This window comes from Gasterosteus aculeatus, chromosome 20 (assembly GCF_964276395.1).
Source record: "Gasterosteus aculeatus chromosome 20, fGasAcu3.hap1.1, whole genome shotgun sequence".
Classification (NCBI taxonomy): domain Eukaryota; kingdom Metazoa; phylum Chordata; class Actinopteri; order Perciformes; family Gasterosteidae; genus Gasterosteus; species Gasterosteus aculeatus.
Window position 1 is genome coordinate 3,216,785 of NC_135707.1, and position 20,797 is coordinate 3,237,581.

General features: G+C 48.1%; 1 protein-coding gene across 2 annotated transcripts in view; it reads right to left on the reverse strand.

The window, feature by feature from the left end:
• Positions 1–1,774: 1,774 nt before the first annotated feature.
• LOC120810003 (mannosyl-oligosaccharide 1,2-alpha-mannosidase IA) overlaps positions 1,775–20,797 on the reverse strand; it is a 105,530-nt gene continuing 86,507 nt past the window's right edge. Inside the window, exons 5-12 of one of the 2 annotated variants that reach the window (XM_078094520.1) lie at positions 13,426–13,520; positions 10,660–10,783; positions 10,462–10,555; positions 9,467–9,582; positions 7,420–7,639; positions 5,322–5,494; positions 4,298–4,413; positions 1,775–3,196 (exon numbers count right to left, since the gene is read on the reverse strand). In XM_078094520.1, coding sequence (XP_077950646.1) covers positions 3,055–3,196; positions 4,298–4,413; positions 5,322–5,494; positions 7,420–7,639; positions 9,467–9,582; positions 10,462–10,555; positions 10,660–10,783; positions 13,426–13,520 — 1,080 coding nt within the window. In that variant the 3' untranslated portion in view covers positions 1,775–3,054. Of the gene's footprint in view, positions 3,197–4,297; positions 4,414–5,321; positions 5,495–7,419; positions 7,640–9,466; positions 9,583–10,461; positions 10,556–10,659; positions 10,787–13,425; positions 13,521–20,797 lie in introns of both variants that reach the window. The other variant, XM_078094519.1, reaches the window with a different exon arrangement.

The following is a 20,797-nucleotide window of genomic DNA, read 5'->3' on the forward strand; positions in this document are numbered from 1 at the left end:
CATTCCATTTGGATGTTTTGAAACCCAGAAAAGAACAACAGCATTTGTTAGAGTAAAAATACTGCATCTGACTTAAAGACAGTGTTTAGCATGAAATCAGGAAGTTTGCACCCTGGAAAGTGAATATTGTTTGATGGTTTGAGAAAGTAAAGGTCACTGCATTTGTTTTGATGATTGGATGATATGGATTACATGGAAACCTACTCTGCTTTGTTCCCTGCTGTTCATTATTGAAATTCTAATTAACTAAAGTCTGATTTAGAGAAATTGTTACTCTTTCCTTGCTTTTAATTTATATTCATATTTAATCATACATACCATTAAGATAGCTGGTAGTAACGCAATAAGTCCATTGTCCATTTATTGGACATCTTAGAGAGTTTTGCTATAAATGTGCACATCAGCGGGTGATCAGCCTGTCAGAGGAGGGAAAGCATGCAGGGCTGCAGCAAAGCTGAGATGCATTTAGTAAATATTATGTTGTAAATATTATCCTATAGAATAAAATAAAAACCAACAATAATCAAATTTTGAACTTTGTTAAAAAAAAAACTTTGTGAAAAACACAAGTCATCTAACATTGCGATGAGGAAGAGGAACACGGTGCAGCTCCATTGAGAAGCTCCACCGTGTGCATCTCCACCGAGAAACTCCACCGTAAAGCTCCACTGTGAAGCTCCAGTGAGCAGCTGCACCGTGCAGCTCCACCGTGAAGCTCCACCGTGTGCAGCTCCGCCGTGCAGCATGTCAGTAAAACCGCTCAGTCCTGTACGTGTTGGAAAAGAAGTCATAAAAAGTCACAGTATAGTATCTCACATGCAAGTCAATCATGTAAAAGAGAATAATATTGTATGCAGATAATTCTTTATATTTCAAGTTGAAAAAATGACCTCGTACAGAATGGAAGTAGTTAGCATAGCGTGTTACGACACTATCGTACTTATTATTGACAATTTCAGTTTTTTAGATGTCCCTCATATGACGTAGGAGCCGTATATCGGACAAAGCTCATCACAGAATTGTCCCAACACGCGTTCGGCTCGGGTGGCTAGTTGAGGGCTAGCTTGAGGGCTAGCTTGAAAACAATGCTTTTAGTGTGTTTCCTCGAAACTGAGGGTTTGTGGAGTAGAATGTGTTCTTAAAATGTAGTAAGTAATATTTGAACCAGATCTAAATTATTATTATTATTACGCCCTGGTGGGGAAAGCAAAGCTGCGGCGGATTATCCGTTTGTCCTTTAGCTCTCGCAGGCGTTCGGAGGGACTGTGATGCTCCCGCTTCAGATTGTGCCCTTCTTCTTTTAATCATCACACCTTCGGTTCAGAGCGCTGCAGGCCTCAACTTCAGCAACATGTGCCCTTATTATGTAAAACCAAACACCTTCGTATTAGTCCTCTGTTTAAGGTGATGAATGTAAATTCAAGTACCACCTTTTAAAATGTCAACCCTGTCCATGACAATTATATTTAAAACAAATGAGAAATCAAGCAATAGGATTCAGGGGGCAGCAGGTGGAGTCAAATCCTTTGGGAGGAAAGTATTACATTTTGCTTTGATGACACCGCGAGAGACGAGCAGCGGTTTCCTCGCTGTGATCTGTGACTTTCCAAATCGCCCTCCAATTTAACCTGTAATGATTCTTTCCTTTTTGTAAGTCACTTCTGACTTAATGAATACACAAATACAGAATAGAAAGTAGGGAATAGTTTAACTTTGTATTTACATAAGCAAACAAGGCTGAGATTAAAAAAACACACACACACAACAACTAGGATTGTTTGAAATGTACAAAGTTGCACAGGTCTTTTTATCAGTATTTGAAAATATCCAACAATGAAAGAATAATCAAACAGTAAGAATAAGTAATAATTAATATCAGCGATAACTAGACTTAAAAGTTTTTTTTTTTTTTTTTTTTACTTAAACACCTGAGGGAAGCAAATCAAAAAGAGAAACCGGGAAAAGAAAGAACAATTTGATCACAAAATAAAATCGATAGAAGCTCATACAGGGGTCTTCCACACATCTGTATGTACAAGCACATTCACTCCACAGGTGTGCAGGACAGCAGAGACGAACGGCGCTGGAGATGGAATCCCTCACCGCCTTTAACGTCAGTGCCGGGCCGCCGCGTGGATCCACGAGTAAAGGCAGCGTGAAGCAGAGAAACCACAACAGAAACAGGACGATGGGTTCTTTCCCCCCCCCACACGATGCCAGTGTCACGGCCACAGAACTAATTGACAGGACGCCGCTTGTGACTTTGATTGGAGGGGACGGAGCAGGCTCGGCCTTTTTCACAGAATAACCCGAGCATTCAGAGGGACGACTGGACCCGTGTCCCCGGATGCATAAGACACTGCCGCTTCCCAGACACCGCCGAACTTTTAAAATTCATTCAAGCTCCTTTCAGGAGGAAACGTGACATCAACATCGGCTTAAAGCTGAATTTCAGAATCGCATTTTGTGTTTGTCTGTACATTAATCAACGCTCATTAGAACTCAAGCCTCTTGTTAATTTTCACCTTCGGTCAAGACGCACCAAAAACACATTACGGGGGAAAGTAGGGAAGTATAAATGCAAAGCAACCTTTGGTCAAAGAGTGGACTCACAAAGGAAAAGATGACAACGTACGGACATCATTCATCGCTTAAGGTAAAACGAAACAGCAAACTCAGGTCTTCCTCACAGTACGGCCCAAAGTTCAACCCTCCTCCCACTGCAAACACTCTGCGACTTATACTGGTTTCCTCATAGAGGAAAGAAGGAAAGAAAGTCATGTTTGTCTTGATTGGTCACAAAAAAGAAGAAGAAGAAGAAGAAGAATTAGAATCGCCAGCAGGGAGTGACCCCCCCCCCCCGGGCGAAAGGTTACACAATCACTCCGCAAAACGACGGCGTCCTTTTACCGGAAAGCGATCAGAGAGTCACGCGACGCGCTCCGTGAAAAAAGTCCGCCTCCCCTGCGGCGACTCACATGAACCGCGGGGACGCCTCCGTCCCGGGGGGGGGGGGGGGGGGGGGGTGTGGAGTGGGGGGGGGAGGTCCAGTCTTCATTCGGAGGACGTCTTGTCCTGCGTGGCCTCGTCCTGCGCGCAGCTCCTGCGGATGACGGGCAGCGGGTGGGCCTCCGTGTTGAAGACCCAGTCCTCCAGCGGGAGGAGGTCGTCGTCGGAGAAGAGCAGGTACAGATACCTGAGCAGCACAGAGGGGGGGAGGGGGGGAGGCGCAGTGGGATGAGAGGGAAGAAGACTTATTTTAAAAGGCCCCCCTGAAGTATTTTATTAGTCGGTCTCTCCGGCAGCTGAGGTCTGGATTTGTAGGGTGCGAAATCGCTGGCCCCCGACTGCAGGAACCACCGTGCCAACGACGCGTGACCTGTGCGGTTTGAGGAACCTGGTTATCGTCCTGCTGCGCGAACGCGGTGGTCAGCAGTCGCCGACCGCGCTGCCCCCGCGGAATAAACGCTGACATGCGGCATCGAAGCATCAAGGAGCCGCCGAAAATGGATCTCCACCTTTTAAAGGACATTATTTATTTTCGGATTGTGTCTAAATTGCTTAACAGTTGGTAAAAAACTAAACTGCTGGGCCTTTTTAAGCGGCTTTTAAACCGGCGTGTAGTGGAAGCGGGTAGATGATAAAAGTTTTCGATCTCATGTTCTTTGAAGAGGCCTAAATGGTGGAAAAAGACAAACAAACTGCAAATCAATATGCAGAGTTGTGCGCAGCGTTAAACTCTTTTTCTAATTAAAAGTGGCTAACGAGTGAATCCACGCAGTCCCTCTCAAGAAAACACTTAGCTGAATCTATGACATTAATAAAGTGTAATCCTGTTTTCAGTTCTTTTTTTTTCTAATAACATATCAGCCAGCAATTATTCAGTAGTGAAATTGAACAGATAAGTTTACCGTTAATGAACCGAACTGATAAGGATCCGTACTCTCGTTGCTGACTGCCTCCCATTTATTTTTATCTAGCCTCTTAATTTAGCAATTTTGTCCAATTCACGTGGCTGCCATTGCTGATTAAACAGCATAAATCTTAAGCGTTGTGTGTCCTGTGCACAAGGAAGTACGTGTCAGTACTGGTAATAAACTACATTACAACACAATATGTTTGAACATATTCCCTGTTTTTTCCCCGTTGCCACTAAATCTGTTGCTAGCAGGAGGCTCTCAGGAAGACGGAAGACGTTCCATCGTTACGTCAATACTTATGCCACCTGGAAAAGGTCACATGATGCAGAATAGGGAGTTTGATTGGATACGACACGTGACGTCAAAGCGGGACTTACTTGAGGGTCTCTGACAGGAAGAAGCTCTGCTGCATGTTGTCGTGGCTGGCTGTCATGGTGTAAACGTCTCGGATCCCGGAGAAGCCCGACTCCACCCTGCAGTGCTGCTCGAGGGCCTGAAGGTAAAGGACCGCGTCGATAAATATCAGCCACGGCCGTGTGCTCAAGCTCCTGAGAGGGGACCTTACTGGTAAAAGCTCCTCGGCGACGCTGAACCTGAACGAGGCCCGATGGCGAGCGGTGAATTAGCGCACTGTAACCCCTCCTACAAAGGGGCCGGCTCGCACGTGCTAATTAACAAAGACCCCCGACGCGTTAATGCACCGATGTTCACGGAGAGGGAAGCGCCGCGCACCGCTTGCAACCTTTTGCGCCGGATAATTAAAAGCCCGTCAAACTCGTCGGCCCGGATCTCTCCACTCGTGTGCACACTAAATGAACGCCAAATCCATCACGCCGGCCCGGCGCGGTTCGCTACGGCTAATGTGCTGTCCGTTGCCACATTAATAATGGTGCTCGCCGCACAACCTTCACCCCCGGCCCGTGGGATGGCCGGATCTACAAAGTTAATGTATAATCCTGCAGCATATCAAGGAAGCCGGTTGAGGGTAATTGAGGGTGTTAAAGGGGCTTGACATTATAGGTTTGCACAATTCATAAATTCCGAGTCTAAGTTACTGTGGGGCGAGAAGTCTCGGAAAGAAAATGATACTTGACTGCATCTCCCACTTAAAAATGAGGAGATATGTCTTTTTACCGTAATAGTCTGAATACAGGGCAATATTTCTCTCTGGTTGTTACATCTAAAAACACGGCTTTCTGTTACTGAGGCACAAAAATCCTGCACCACCTTTAGCTTTGGATCTCCAGGGAATTGAATCTGACATCCACCTCACCGTGGAGGCTTCATGTTAAAAAGTCCCCAGAGATGAAAACCGTTATCTTCAGACTGAAGCATCTCGGGGAGGCCGAGAGTAGATGTGTGTGATAAAAATGTTTTAAAAGACAGGAGGTTCTCTCTCACCTCGACGGCTTCCCAGCCCCATTCCCTGTACTTGGGGTCGTGCGTCAGTCTCCACATGTACATGTAGCTCTCGATGACCTCCGGTCGCAGGATGTAGTATCGGTCGCTCAGCCTGGTCGCCGTCGCTTCCCCTCCGCCGTCAAATCGGAACGCCTCGGGTCCCAGTTTGGTTGCTGACGGAGGCCAAAGAGAGAGAAAATGTTCAGTTGGTTTTTTAACATCGCCAATGGTCAACTAGTCGTCTGCCGTGTGAATAAGAAGAGGCATGAAATATCTTCTGTTCCACGTTAACAGGCAGGCTGGAGTGTGCTCATTTGACTCTATGACGTGGTACATTTGGGAGTAAATCAGTGGGACAAGACGGAAAAACTGGTAAAAACCGTTAAGCCTGAAAAACGCAGCGGCTGAATCGGTTGCTTCAATTCAACAGGAACATTTTATTCATCCAGTTTCAGAAAGGAAATATGTCTCGTGGGGCTTTACAATATGTTTTGACTCTCCGCTCAGATAGGAGAAAAAACAAACACAAAATGTGATGTCAATCCAGAAGCAGAAGAAGCATAATTACTACTTTGAGTCGACAGCGTTTCATGTTGTCTTTATTTACCACATCCACATGAAGGAGTAAACCTTTATTCTAAATGAGCCCATTGAAGTGACACATATTTATTTCCCTGCTGGGAGTAGATTTCATCCGATTCTAGTGAAGGCGGGCTTGTTTTCCAAGGACATTAACCTCAAATCCTGTAAGCAAAAACGGGTCGAATTCATAACGTACCACCATCTGTAGCGCGTTGAACGGGCCAAGTTGTGGTTTTTAATTGGAATCATGCGAGTCTACTAACAAACCAAACATGGCACATCCTGTCCTTTATCCTTTCACTATTTCCCTCAATTGTGTACATCCAGCTTTTTTTTTCGTTTTCCTCTCCTCTGCCTTTGTTAATGCATTGCTGCTTTTCTTTCATTTACCTCCACAAGTGGATCAATGCACTATAGTTTAAAACTATTGGCAGGAATGTATTCGTTCTACCGAGTATCAGCATGTGTCAGTAGAGGTGGCAGATGTCCTCAGCGGCAGCCGAGGTGTCGCTATTTAAGACAAAGCTTAACAGCAGCCGGTGCAATAGCAAAGCCCTCTCGCCTCCCCTCCTTCTCTGCAGGGCCCAGGAGCTGCTGGGGGGCCCCGTCGGGTCCCCCTCGGATCAGCTGAGAGGAACCTGCAGGAGGGCCGCGAAAGACGATCCTTACGGGGCCCGCAGATCAAAAGTATTCCAGGCGAATCAAGGAGCGGGTTATGCGATGAGTCACGTCACCTGACGGGAGGAGTGAAGGCGAAGCGAAGTGGGGGAGGGAGGGAGGGAGGGAGGCGGCTTGAAATTAGCCGAGGAGATTAATGTCAGGGCCAAGACAGATGGCAGGGAAGAGGAGAGATCAAAAAGCCTTTCCAAAAAAAACAAATGAAGGCAGGCGTCCTCTCCTTTTTCATTCGAGATTGCATTTTTCTCTCGGGGATATATATAAATATATATCCTGTGTATCTATGGAAACTACTCCTTTCTGCCATTCACAGGTTGGAGCCGCAGTCCATTTTCCCGTGGACTCTCACACACTTTCTGCCTGCATTTTCTCCTTTTCTTTTCATTCTTCCTCCTGAATTATAATAACATGTGATTATCAGTATCTAACACACTTTGAGACACCTCCACGTCCGCTGTTGCTGCCCACAGCCGTGAGACGTTGGAGAATAATCAACCACTTTAATTCTCCCCTGCTCCTTATTCGGCCTGTTGTCTCTCTCCGCCGAGGCGAAACCACACCGAGTGATTCTTATTTTGAGTCCGAGCTAAATTGCCTAAGGCCCTTTTTAATTTACAATATCCCGCGCTCTTACTCTGAAGGCCGAAGCCTCTCTCAGGAGAGACGGGTAAAGACTGCTGCGCATCAGGGATGGAGCGTCCACTTATTTCTCACTATAAATAAAGCGCTGACCCAAACCCAAGCGAGCAGCAGCAGCAGCAGCTACTCATCTGCTGCCCCCTCAAAAGGTGGAGTGACCCTCTCCGGCGCCCCCCCCCCCCCTGACATCTCCACTCACCCGAGCGGGTGTAGCTCTCGTGGCACGTGTGCGTGATCTCGGCGGCCAGGTCCAGGAAGTGTTGCCTCTTCTCCGGCGCTCCGTCGTCGGCCCCGATGCCGATCATGCCTCCCGAGAAGCAGGCCAGGTGGCCCATCTTGTGGTCCAGGATCCCCCCCCTCCACTCGGCCATGTAGGTGAGACCGCCGGGGGACTTTTGCACCAGGTTGGCTTCAATCGCCTGCGGCAACACAAGGGCAGGAATACTATTGCTGTGCTGGATGTGTCTTGTAGTACTTTGTGGGGATGCGTCAACACAAGCAATGACACAAACACTGACAGAACCTCTCAAATTCCCAATCTGAGAATCTACAGACATTGTTTCACATGAAAGTCGGAGTGTGTGGACACTATATATTGTCTTTTACACTGTAAACGTCTGCATTTATATGTAGTAAATGATGTATGAGAACAGCAGCAAAGGACCTATGAGAGATGTCATGTGAAGAGGTCCAGAACAGCCTCTTTAATAAATGATCAAAAGACAGATGGACGAGGCGGAGAAAATCAAAGGGAGACATTTTTTAAGATGCAAATGTGTTTTCGTGTCTGGCATTTCGATTGTTTTAAGAGACAGAACATAAAAGTTCAAAAGGACAGAATTTCTGAAGAGGTTCTCATTCTCTCTCTCTCTCTCGAACAGGAGGATTTCTTCCACCTCCTTCTCATCTAGTCTCTGCTCACTTATTGTGTTATTCGACACCCCGCAAAGTGCTCATGATTCAAAGTTTGAACTCCCTCCCTAATCTAAGGTCCATTAATTCATAACTGTTTTCCTTCCCCTCATTTAGGATGCGCTTGGAAAAAGAAAAAGGAGAAACAAACCCGTCCTCGCCCTCCGTCCAGAGTCCTTTCCCGCTAAAAGAGCGTTAGATGGGACGTGTTGAGGACAAAACACTCGTTCTCGTGGCTCTACTGCTAATTACCTGTTAGCAGTAATGACGTCATTGTCTGATTGGAAAATCACTGTGTTTTAATTAGTAATCTGCTTGCATTTGAACTCCAAAGATAAAGAGTCGTGCTGCACCGTCACATCTCCGCACAAACACACAGTCTGTAACACAACATCAGACATTTAAACACCAAGTCACAGGAGAGGAGGCCAGTCGGCAATTAGCGGTCGTGCCGTGTGATGCGGTTAACGTAGCCGCAGGGAATGTGCTTTTATCTCCATTAAGGACGGAAACAGGTGGGCTTTTTTTTTTCTTATGTTTTCCATACTGTGCGGTGAGTTCATGTATGCACAGATTTCTCTCCCAGGGTAATGCGAGTGCTCGACGGTTTATAAATACACGAGTCGGTTACTGTCAGATCGCATTATGCGGCAGCAGAAAGCTTTTCCTCCTCGATATCATCTTCCTTCCCTCCTGCCCCTCTGTCACAAAAGCACTCCGGCTGCATGTAATCACGCCGCCGCGCTTTCGAATAAAAGCCCCCCCCTCGCCCCCCCCGCCGCGGCCCGGCATCCGCCGAGAGTCAACGGGAGACAGAATCCTCTAAACATCTTTGCATAAAAATAGCCCCGGCGGTTTGGAGTGACAAGGGGCGACTCTGCTCCGCACCAGCACTCCATTATGTCTTAAGTGCAGGCGAGACACACTCAGACGTGCACTTTGGTATGTAAATGCTGTGGCTCTAACACAGAGGTCTAATTCCCCGGTTGTCGCTTTGGCTTCAATTTTTGATGCCGTCGCATCAACCCAAAGACTGCAGCCGCATGAAATGCGATTAAACAAATAAAAGCGGCAGCAGCTCTCGGATGATGTCAAACGATATGATTGATGAGACGCCGGGTCAGAGGAGCGGAGATGGAGACCCTCATCGATCAATTGAAATCCATCCGAAGGTGCAGCTTTCCTGCAGGACAGGGAACGCGCTTCTGCCCCCATTTCACTGTCGCACACCGGGAAGCAGACGTCCGGACAAAACGACACAATCCCCCTCAGCAGATGAAGGAACTCGGGTTGGTTTGCAGCCGTGAAAGATGTAAAGAGCAGATGATCCATACCTCCATCGCGCCGTAGTACATTTTCTTCGCCTCCCCGTCCGTCTTGTCCGACATCAGATAGGATTTGATCAGATACTCGTAGAAACTATCCCCGAGGCCGCCGATGGAGACGTGATCTAAGAATGGGGGATAAGAGGGAAGCGGATCCGTATGGAGGTCTGCAGCGAGGTCACCGACGGGACTGATTCAGGCTGCCTGAAATGTTAACTTATAATGGGCAACATTCATGGATAGATCACTTTCATGCGTCAATACATCCATCCGTTTAATGCTAATTATCCCAGCTGAAATATGTTATTACAAATGTAATTCTGCTGTGAAACACGCTCTAAATAACGATCTAGCGGCAACGAATCTCAAATGTAACTGTGCTAAACCCACGAGAAACCCAGATAAAATTCACACGACCGCCTAATAATCTGCAATCACAGTGTTGAATATCCTAAATAAGCTGCATTTTCTTGTTGTCTTTTCCGGGTAATTGGGGGCTCGCGTGGTCACGTTGACGACGGGTGTGATATTGCAGTGCTCTCACACACACACACACACACACCCCGCCGTGTTATCACCCCCCGGGTTGTAATATGTACGCACAGTATTGCGTCGCCGCCCGCTCAGCCACAACAATTAACGCGTGTAATCATCAAGGTGACCGCTGCTCCGCCTTTATCGCGTCGCATCTCTTTTTCGACTCCTTTCAGGTGAATCGGAAAGATCCAATTTCCTGAAGTAATTGAATTCATTTTCGTTTTAATAACCCGGAGCAGTGGGAGGAGGGGGGTGGGGGTGGTGGGGGTATACAGCCACTGCTGCGAGCCTGATATTAAAAGTGAAAGGAAATAGGCGAATGGGTGAGTGACAGCCGGGGAAGCCAGTCAGAACGGGCAGAAATGTCTGACTCCCCTTTAGGGATTAGACGCATGCAGAGAGCGCCATTGGACCTCGTCCTTCGCTAGGAATGAAACCTGCAACCCTCGGCGTGACGCAGTACTTACGTTGGACCCAGTTGCCGCTGACCGGACTGAGGAAGTTGGGGTACAGGCCGTGGGGCTTTTCAATCTTGTTCAGTAGTTTCCTGATGTTCATCACCTGCCGAGACACCCGGGGCGCCAAAGAACACGTGAGAAACCGCGCGCTCGCAAAGCCGCACCCCCGGCGACGGAGGAGTGGGCGCCGGGTTTGCGCTGTGGTACCTTTTCCGTGTAGACGGGGTTCCCGGAGAGCTCCGACAGATGGACGAACTCCAGGTGGAGGGTCCCGAACTCAGCCAGGATGCTGCTCCCGGCCGAGGCCCAGCCCCAGCTCCAGCTGGTGCCACTGCAACAATGACAAAGCGAGCGGACTAAGTCTCACGGGGACAAACTGTTCCGTGAGACGCTGGCATATGTGCAGCTTATTCAGAAGCAGCTGTGACCAGATCCTCCTCCGGCTGCAGCAGCACTACCTGTACTTTCAGAGGCGTCACACAGAACAATGTAACAGGAGGTCGACCGTTCAAAGCGCCGCCTCTTCTGTCTGTGCTCAACGCATCATAACAGACAGGCTTTTTTTTTCTTCATTTTAAATCAATAATCTAATCTCCAGCAGGTCTCCAGAGATTGTGCGCGATCCATCTAAAGTTTATCGATCCGTTTGAACACGCCGCTCATTTCATTTGTGGTTTTTCAAAGTCGGCCCATGTGTCACCCTCCGAACTCTCTCTCTCTCTCTGTTTGTTGTTCACGTTTGTTAGAAAAACGTCCCGTTGGGCCGGGCTGGTTTTTATGGGTTGGAGAATTAAAAAGCCTTTCTTAGCCACGCTTTAAGTGACCGATGTCTGCTTAAACTGAATTAATCCATAAACTTACTCTTACGTTTAATTGTAAATGGCACTAGAAGGTACAAAATGAACTTGAAGCTGAATTGATGAAGACTTAGGAGCTTAGGAACCAGTGTGGTGCTGCGTTTACAATCTTTTCTAAGGTAATAAATCAAGGGGGGAAGTAGACTAATGACTTCTATACAATCAACCCAGAGGAAGTCGACCCTGATGGCTGATAGAAAAAAACGCAGGCTCACGTCCCTTCTCGGGACCTGGAGGTCGCCCGCTTGAAAGTTTCTGTTTTTCTGTTATTTCTCAAAAGTAAAAAAGGCTGAAAAAAAATACCAAGAAACCATCAACGCGCAGGTCAGGAAGAGGTGGAGCCAGTTTTGGTTTCATTTCCACAGGTCGGCGTGCTAATCTAATTCCCAGCTAATGTGTGGTCTCTCAGACGCTGCACTAATGCAGTGATTACCGGAGGCAGAATGTAGCAGCAGAGCGACGTCACATAACCTCTAATAGATGCTGCACACATCCGCTAATGAATTGAACTGAGTTTGAAAGAAGGAATACGACGGAGGGAGATGAAAAGGTTGGAGGTGGGTGGCGTGCGAGTCAAAGAGTTTGCCACTCTGACGAGTGCACCCATTAAAAGTTCGGCCGGCTGCGTCATTAGTAGTAGTTCTGGCTCGAGTCACATCCGATTCGTCCTTTAAGGAGAATCAATCAGAGAGTCAAAGCGGAGGCGGCGTCTGTGTGTGTGTGTGTGTGTGCGTTTGGGAAGGTGGAGGAGAGCGCAGCGCTCATTAATCTTTTCTCGCCCCCCCCCCCCCCCTTTAAACAAACAAACACACACTCAGACTCTTCCAGAGCCATGAGACGCATAATGAGGTGAAGAAATAATTGAAATGGGAAAAATCAATAACGCATGTCGCGCATTATATGTCCTCGGAAATTGGAATTTTTGTGCATCTTTACAGAAGAGCTGAAATAATTGAAGTGTTTGGTTGTATACACACACACACACACACACACACACAACTATAATCTTTCAATTTAAAGGCATTAAGTGCCATTAGGACCACCTCCAGCATCTTAAAGGGCTTTTTTAGAATGTTTTCTTTATTTAGGGGGCTGTGTGTAAAAGTGTTCAGCGTACATTTAGGGGGGAAATTTTGTTTTCATGCTTTGGTCCGTGATCAGGCAGAGTAAACGGTTTGTTTTTTTGGATAATTTAATATTAAAATGGCTTCCAAAATCAGACCAAAACCTGTTTACTGTCCAATAAAAACTTCACTACTTGAGAACTAGACCACATTTGGGTAAAAAAAACAACAGAAAGAAGCAGGAAAAGACTCCAAACAGCAACAAGTGATTCACAAACAGTCCTTTCCTCCCCACAAACGCACAGGCTGAGCAGCAGAGGTGACCTCCCCTGCAGCAGGTGAACGGCGGCGGCGCCACGATGTATTTTATCAAGTAAGATCAGGCAACGAGAGGCCGAGCTTGAGGAATTACAGAAATCTTTTTTGACGGTTAAAATGAGGCCAAATCACTTCAGCCGCGTTTGATTTATCATTTCAGATCCACTCACGGGACCATTAAGCGGAATCATCGAGTGAACTTTCTCCCGCTGGTTTGCATGTGAGCCAGCGATGATAATTTGACTGTCAGTCACTGACGCGTCACGTTCTTGCTTAATCTAAAAAAGTGAGCCGAGTCGCACGTTCCGTTGCTTAAGAGAATCAAACCAAACGCGGAGAGACTCGCGGTCGACTGTTTGACTGCTCGATCGCGCGGCATTAACGAGCTCGTCTGGGTAAATATGTAATGGAACAGATTAGAAATGAACACAACTCATTTAAAACGCAAGCAAATATTATCCAAACGATCCTCCGGTGTATTTGTGAACACAGATTTAATTCTCATCTGAATGTTTGGGTCCTTGTAAAGCTGCTCCATCGTCAATAAACGAGCGTCTGTCACCTTCATGTGTCATTTCAGAGGAGCGTAGAAGACGACATCGGCCGATTCCCTCAGTGGTTACGCCCCTCTGACCTTTTCTGACCCCGGCCCGGCGCTGGTTGTCGGGGTGAATAAAAGCGCACTGACTCGACGGAGGACTTTTGGACGGAGGAAGGCCGGCGCCGAGACTCACCTCCCCAGGTTGATGACTCCTCGGGGGATTCCTGTTGGCGTGTTGAAGGCCGGCAGCAGCTTCTCTCCCAGTTCCAGCACTTTATTTTTGTACATCTGGGGAAGAAAAAAAGCAACCTGGTAAATACAAAACAAAATGTGTACTGTACATATATATGTGTGTGTGTGTGTGTGTGTGTCACAGGCTATCAGAGCTGCACCCATTTCCTGTGCAGAGCTAATCATGTGAAACATAAGGTCTGCTACCGCAGAACTCCACGAGGATTAAAAGCAGTCTGGTCGATGCGATCTACAACAGTCCATTTAGAAGCTGCTCTTCGCCGCATCTCCATCTCCAGCCGGCCCCCCCCGACCCCCCCCGACCCCCCCGGGGGCCGGCGCTCCGGCAAACAGAGTGCATCATCTCACGAGCCGCGTTATCGCTCACTAGCTCTCCGTCAGCCAGCGGCACCGATGTTTGAAAGAACAACGGAAAGAAACGAAACACCCGTCGAGAAAGAAATCCAAACCCCAATAAAGACAGAGACGTCCGAGGGAGGACAGAGAAAAAGGACAGATTCATACCGGAGACTGGAGAGCCAGAGAAGGTGAACTGAGAGATAACGGGAGTCAGAGAGAGCTGTGACTCAGTAGGAATATCCAGGAAGACGAATAGGCAACAAACTAAATCAGATATTCCTTTATAATGCAATAAGTCCGCAGTCTACTAGTAACACACACTAGTATTTGAAGGCACTTTAAATCACTTTGTTTTTGCATTTTCAACACAGACACAGACATACACACACGTACATATATACACATACATAAATACATACATACCCGTAGGCACAAAAAGAAATGGGGGGGAAGAAAGGAGAAAAATAAATAAAAAAATATATATACCCTGTATATATGTATAAATTTAAAAAAAATTAATAAATTTAAAAAGACATTTCTAAGGCCTTTCAGTCTCACTCTCCTGCCTTCAACGCGTATATCTCACAGCCAGAAGGCAGCAGCGACGTCTTTACCCATGAGCCTTTGCATGTTAAAACGCACGTTAGAGCTTTACGAACACGCAAAGACAAAAGGGACGCTAAATAAAGTAAATAAGTAAAGTAAATAAGTCCGACGACTGAGTGAATAAACACGACTGGCTGTTGAATTCCGTGTTGTTTGGCGGATGAGACATCGTAGCGAAGACGAGATGCTGAAGACGAGATGCTGAAGACGAGGTTTTCCGTTGCAGAAGCCAAATATTTACCCAACAAATAAACCAACAAGATCTTCCATTACTTTAAAAATGAAGCAGTACACATTTACACATTTACACATCACATGGTGTGCAGTATTTGCAGAGTAGCTTTTATCCCCCCAGATGTCAATAGCTCATTTTGGACAGAAGAAAAACACGTTCCCACCACATTTTATGTGCCTTCTTAAATAACGGCGCACACATGGAGGAGCGCACGGGGGCCATTTTCTGGGGATTGTTTGTTCCCTCATTGACAAATCTGACTGATAAACCCGAAGCGGCGCCCCAAGAAATGTTTCTCTGGAGTGTTTCTCCACTGAACTGAAGCTGTTTGCCGAGGAGGAGAAGGCCGACCGCCCGATGCGCGTCTGCAGTGGTTAAGAGCTGATGGAGAGGCCGTCTGCACGGGGAACTGCATCTGGAGGCCTGTCAGATCGGATCCATCTACCAACATTCTGCAATCCTATCAGCAAAGTAGGAGATTTATATATATAACTTATAACAGCCATAAAGCTCACGTGTCTCTCGGTGTGGCCCTGATTTATGACCCCGCCCCCAAGTTTAAGTCTTATGCGGCTTTTGCTATAATCAATCAATTCGTTCATAGACAAACAAAGGAGAATAAAAGCCTTTTGAGCGTGCACATCCAAGGAACAATGTGTGTGTGTGTGTGTGTGTGTGTGTGTGTGATTTGAACTTGTCATTTGAACTAAGTGCGTCTGCTTTGCATGTGGGTGCGTGTTGGTGTGTGTGTGTGTGTGTGTCCCCGCCGGGGACAGACGGGACCAGGCGGAGGGTCGTTAGTGCAGAGAGTCGGGGGACTCGAGGGGGGGGGGGGGGGGGGGGGGAGTGCACACAAACACACGCGCTATTCTGCCACAACTAACAAGCGGCCGCGTGCCCGCCGCACTGCTCGCACGCCCGCGACCCTTTTTCACTGAGCGGCTCCGGGGAGCCACAAAATAAAACATCAGGCGGCGTATTTCCGGCTGTGTTGTTGTTTAATCATCCGTGCAGGACAAAACTCTCTGCGACGTGATTACGACAAAGACCATGTGACGCGTGTTCACAATGTCGTATCAAAGACGCGTTCAAGCACACAGCAGCAGGTGTGTGCAGCAGGAAACGTCGTCCGTGACGTCACCGGCCGAGTGATCGCTCGCCGCCCGCTCTGCACGGGAACCCGCTCTGCACTCACTGAATCCACGCGGAAGCCGGGCGGCACGGAAGTGCAGCGGCTGTGAGAGCGGAGCGGCGTGTCGCCGGGTGCAAAGGTGTGGCTCGCCGATGGCTTCTTATGTGTAGACAAGGCAGTTCTGCGGAGCACAATCAAGTTAAGATGGATCCGGCTTTGGCTGCACGGCCAAATGCTCATCGAATAATGATCGATCCATCGTTGTTTTGTGTCTCTTAATATCATTTTCGACAGCTGCGGTTTAATTCAAAATTCTCCTCGTGATTTTGGCGTTGACAAACATTTGCTATTATGTCTCTCCTCCGTACATTTAGGACACGTCCTCGACTCTATTTGGACAGGTGACGGCGTCATCCACAGCCACCTGATTCTGGGCAGAAAATCTATCTGCAGTTCAAATTGCACCTCAGCTGCCGAGGACCTCCTGTGGTGTCCTGAACGAGTGCACACTGCCTGCCTGCGTAACGCCGTCTTCGTAGCAGCAACCCCTGTGAAAAGAGTTTATTGGAAATCTCTTCGGGTTGGTGCGCTCCGAAAATAACGGCCAGATCTAAAAGCTCGGTGGGCGACATTGTGAGAATCTTTTGATGCCGCCTGGCCGCAAAGATACGCGTTTTTTCTCGAGACCACAGAGGAATAATTCCTACCTGGCAGCTTTTGAACATGCGTCTGCAAACCGACCTCTTCTGCCTCCATCACTATCTCACAAAACGACACGCGAGTCTCATCATCTTTTTCACTTTGTCCTGAACGCCAGGACACGTTGCTCCGTCTAGGAAGATGCTTATCTAAAGTGTTGGATTTAAGTTGATACTTGTGCCATCACTCTGTGGGGAAAAGGGAAAATATCAAAGACAACTTGTAAATGTCTCGTCCTGTCCGTCATATAATTCTAGAAGTCGTTAGTTTACTTTTACCGGTTTAGTTTGAGATGCAGTCAAAACTTGTATCCGTATTTACAGACAAATACTCAACCAGGACACAGAAAAGGAAATACAACATAAATCAACTGTGAAACACAGATCTCCTCCGATATTTTCCAGGTTCTACTCTGGTTCAGCCGGAGGTCTTTTTATTGGATGGCTTTGAAAGGAGCATTGATATATTTCACTCCCCACTCAGACAGCACATATTGCATAAAACAAATCTTTCAGGAGGCTTGAACATACTTTCTGCAGGTCATCACTTTGCGCCTGGTTCCGCACCGCTTCCCCTTTTTTTTACCAAACTTTACTGTAGTCAGAGTGGATGAGTAGCTCATTGAACCCGACTTCATAACTATCGCTTTAACCAAGTGATACAGCAGATACAGCTCAGCCTCTCAAATCAATGTGGGTATAAAACGTTGCGTTGCACTCATCACGGCGTAAACCGTCCGCCTGCGGCCGCCCGTCGGCGCTACGTGGGCGTGTGTTTAGTGCTTTGTTATTTCTGAAAAACATTATTTTCAAGGGCCGGAGTTCAAACTGCGCCCACCGACGAACGCACACGTTCGCAACGAAACGAACTGTAATTCATCACTTTGTCGTCACTCGTCACTTTGTTACTTGTTCGCTAGTGCACTTTATGCTCAATATGCTCAAATTATGCTCAAACTTTTTTAATATTTTAAATTTTTAACTTTAACTTTATTCCCTTGTTTTATACTAACCCATAGCCTTATTCTACTAACCCTTTGCATTAGCATTTCATTTTACTTTATTTTATTACTTGTGCACTGCTGTCTTGTTGTCTATTGTTACACTGTCTGCTGTCACGCACCAACCGCCAAGACAAATTCCTTGTATGTTTGACATATTTTGCCAATAAATGTTTCCTGATTCTTGATTCCTGATTCCTGAGAGACGTCTGATGCTAAAAGCTAAAAGTTGATTCTTTCTAAGCGGCGGCTGCATCTGGTCGCATTGACCGTGATTGCAAATAACGGGAGACAAATGCACTTTGGGCACTTTGGGCATCTACAAACGCCGGGTGCGGTGGCTGCAGATTGGGAGGAACATCACAAGTCTTCAATCATCCTTTCCCAATATTTTGACTCTCTCAGCTGGAAACGACTGGACTGACAGGAGGAGACCTTTTCGTGCACATTGATTTCCTTCTTCATTTCCCAAGCTGCCGCTGCGATCCGACCGTGAAGCAGGAAGTCTGCAGCTGGCAAATCACTTTCCATCGTGCGGCAGGTTCTTCTCAAACTGTGAGAATAACCGGGCTACTTGTGGAAGGTTTTATTCCATCCACGCTGTCGGGTTGCTGATCTTCATCTGATCGAATCGCGTGCCTGCAGCGAGGCTTCCCAAGGCCTCACGCGGCAAAGGCGTAGATGTCTCGAAACGCCGTCTGCCAACTCGCGGCACGCGGCCCCACATCCGCCTGACGAAAAAGCACTCTGCATAATTTATGCAGCGCGGCTGCTGCCCGAGAGCGAGGAGGCGGAGACGCGCTAAAGCGGCTCCGTTGAATGAAGACGCGAGGACGTCTCTGGAAAACAAACAGCAGCGGTGGAATGGGAGGATCCGCCGAGGCCCAAATGGAAAAGAACAAACAAAAGTGCCCCCCCCCCCCCCCCCCGCTGGGAGGGAGCAGCTCTAGATCGCTCCACGTTGCGGTTTGATCGTTAAGCGGCGTCTTAGGCACACGGCCACCCACTTCCTTTCTTCCGCTCCCTCTGACCCACTCAACTGCGCTCACACAAATCATTTCACAGTTTGCTGACTTCTGTTCAACACAGCGGGCACAGTTGCTGTTATTCCTTTCTATCCAAAGACGCAATTATACTGCATATATAGTCTTCGGCCCCGTGGTTCAGCGCTCTGTCTCGCCGAGGGCCTAATTACCGAGGAGGAAAAACACGCCATTATATCTGCCCTGCGTGTGCATGTGTGTGTGTGTGTGGGTGATTGATCGTCATGAGTATAAATAGCTATTATTGGGAGGTTGTATTCTTCCCGTGTTGCAGGGCAGCCACCGAGTGGCACTGCTCTTCTTCTTCTTCTTTCTTTTTCTTTTCAGTGGGAAATCAGGAATGATGATTCGTTGCGTGTCGTTTTATTGCAGCACCCTGCCTGCAGGATGTCAGGGAGGAAGACGCGTTAATCCGACCCATGTTTTACTGCTAACAAAAAGACGCCCCGCTATAAAATACCGTGTCCGATCCGTGACCTGCCTGTCACAGCAATCCCTGCGTCATTATTCACAAGCCGAACGATAGTAATGCCGGCACGCGGCGCCTCATCAGCCAATCCTGAGTCGAACGCGCTCAACGTGGCACACGAGAAGAAAAAAAACGCCCCAGATTTCCCCGTCACACATCTACACTCTTAAGCTCGTTCGCATTGATGGATGTCAAAGGAGATCTGCCATCTATCTGTAGCAACGGACCAGACGGACCCGGTGACCCATTAGTAATCCGATACAATCTGCCCGCTGCCACAACATCTCCGCCGTCTTTGGGGACGGAGGACAGGAAGAAGTGGAGCAGCGGTTTGGAGACGATGTCGGGACCAGTTCTCATTAGAGTCTCCGGTGTAGGAGGACAGCAGGCACCTCGTGGCCCACTCAGCCAGACAAGCAGAACAAAGAGGCACCGGGTTTCTGTGTGGGCACCGGCGGGCAACGCTCCCAGGGAAATCCTGTCCGTTAAATGCAAATGTCTGAGACGTCGCAGCAGAGCGTGGGTGATGGATTTAGGTTTGCACACCTACACCGTCAGCGACTTGAAATCACACCCGATGCTCCAGTAAAGTCAGAAGATCGGCAAAGTCCCGATGGGTTCGCATTTCTCCAACACGTGGTCCACAGCCGTTGGTAGGGCTGAAAATGAAGACGTAAGGTGTCGCTCTGGACCCGAGATGATCGCTCAGGCTGATTGCAGCAGAGACACAAAGAAGCACCGACGCTCTCAACCGCGATTACAAAGGTGTGCAGAAAAGGAAAAGTCTCTCTTATCCGTACGAAAAAACACCGACGCTGAACAATCGATATCATTGCAAATACCTGATGTTCATCACCTAAAGCAGCTAAGCGTGATCTGGCAGGAAAGAGCCAGCCGATTGCAAGAGAGTAGTAATGAGATTGGAAGAACACAATGTGGCGTGAGGTGGGGGGGGTAAAGTGCAGAAGATAAAGAAGTCACAGCCACAGTGAGCGAGACAGAAAAGAGAGAGGGAACGAAGCCGGGTTTGGACGTCTGAATCTTGGACTGGGATTAGGGGTGGCAGGGCCAGAATGGGGACGGGTGAGATTTGGTATTATCTGCGTGGCCTAGCGTGCATCTGCTCTTCAGTCGGCGATATGCGCAGAAGTAGTTTGTGGAGTGGCGGAGCTGCAGAGAGAGAGATAAATGAGGCTCCTTTAAAAGCTCCCGGTGGCAGAGCTGCGCTTCAAAGGATCGTCTGCTTTATCAAAGACTTGACTCGGCGGAGGATGCGGCCACTGCGAGACCTCGCATGTGGGCGACTACCAGCGCGCCGAAGCGAGGGAGACGGATGTGTGCTACTAGAATGCGTTTGTGTTCCCTTCAGCCGGGGGGGGGATTAGGACGCCATGTAACGTGCTTAGGGACTAATGTTCATGGCACGGAGTCCGTCACTGGGGCCTCCGCAAAAGAGGGTTTCTGTGTCGTTCGGTGGCTACAAAGGAGGCTGGCGAGGAGGCAGAGCCGAGCGACAGGGAAGCCGTCAAGAGCCGCAGTTTTGAGGCCGGAATACAAAAGCTACTCGATCCCCCGCAGAACTCCCCCGGTCCGAACAGGAAATAAAGAAAACCCGCCAAGCGACGCACCATTGAGGACGCGGCATGGTTCCAGTTGCAGCGGGCAGTGGGCCGCAGCCAGCCAGCTCCTATTAGGAGTAGCCGGATGACGGGGCTGCAGCGTCACAAACACCATGCGGAACGGACGGAGCGGCGGCGCTTTTGAGCTTCACGCCGTCTCTCCAGAAAGCC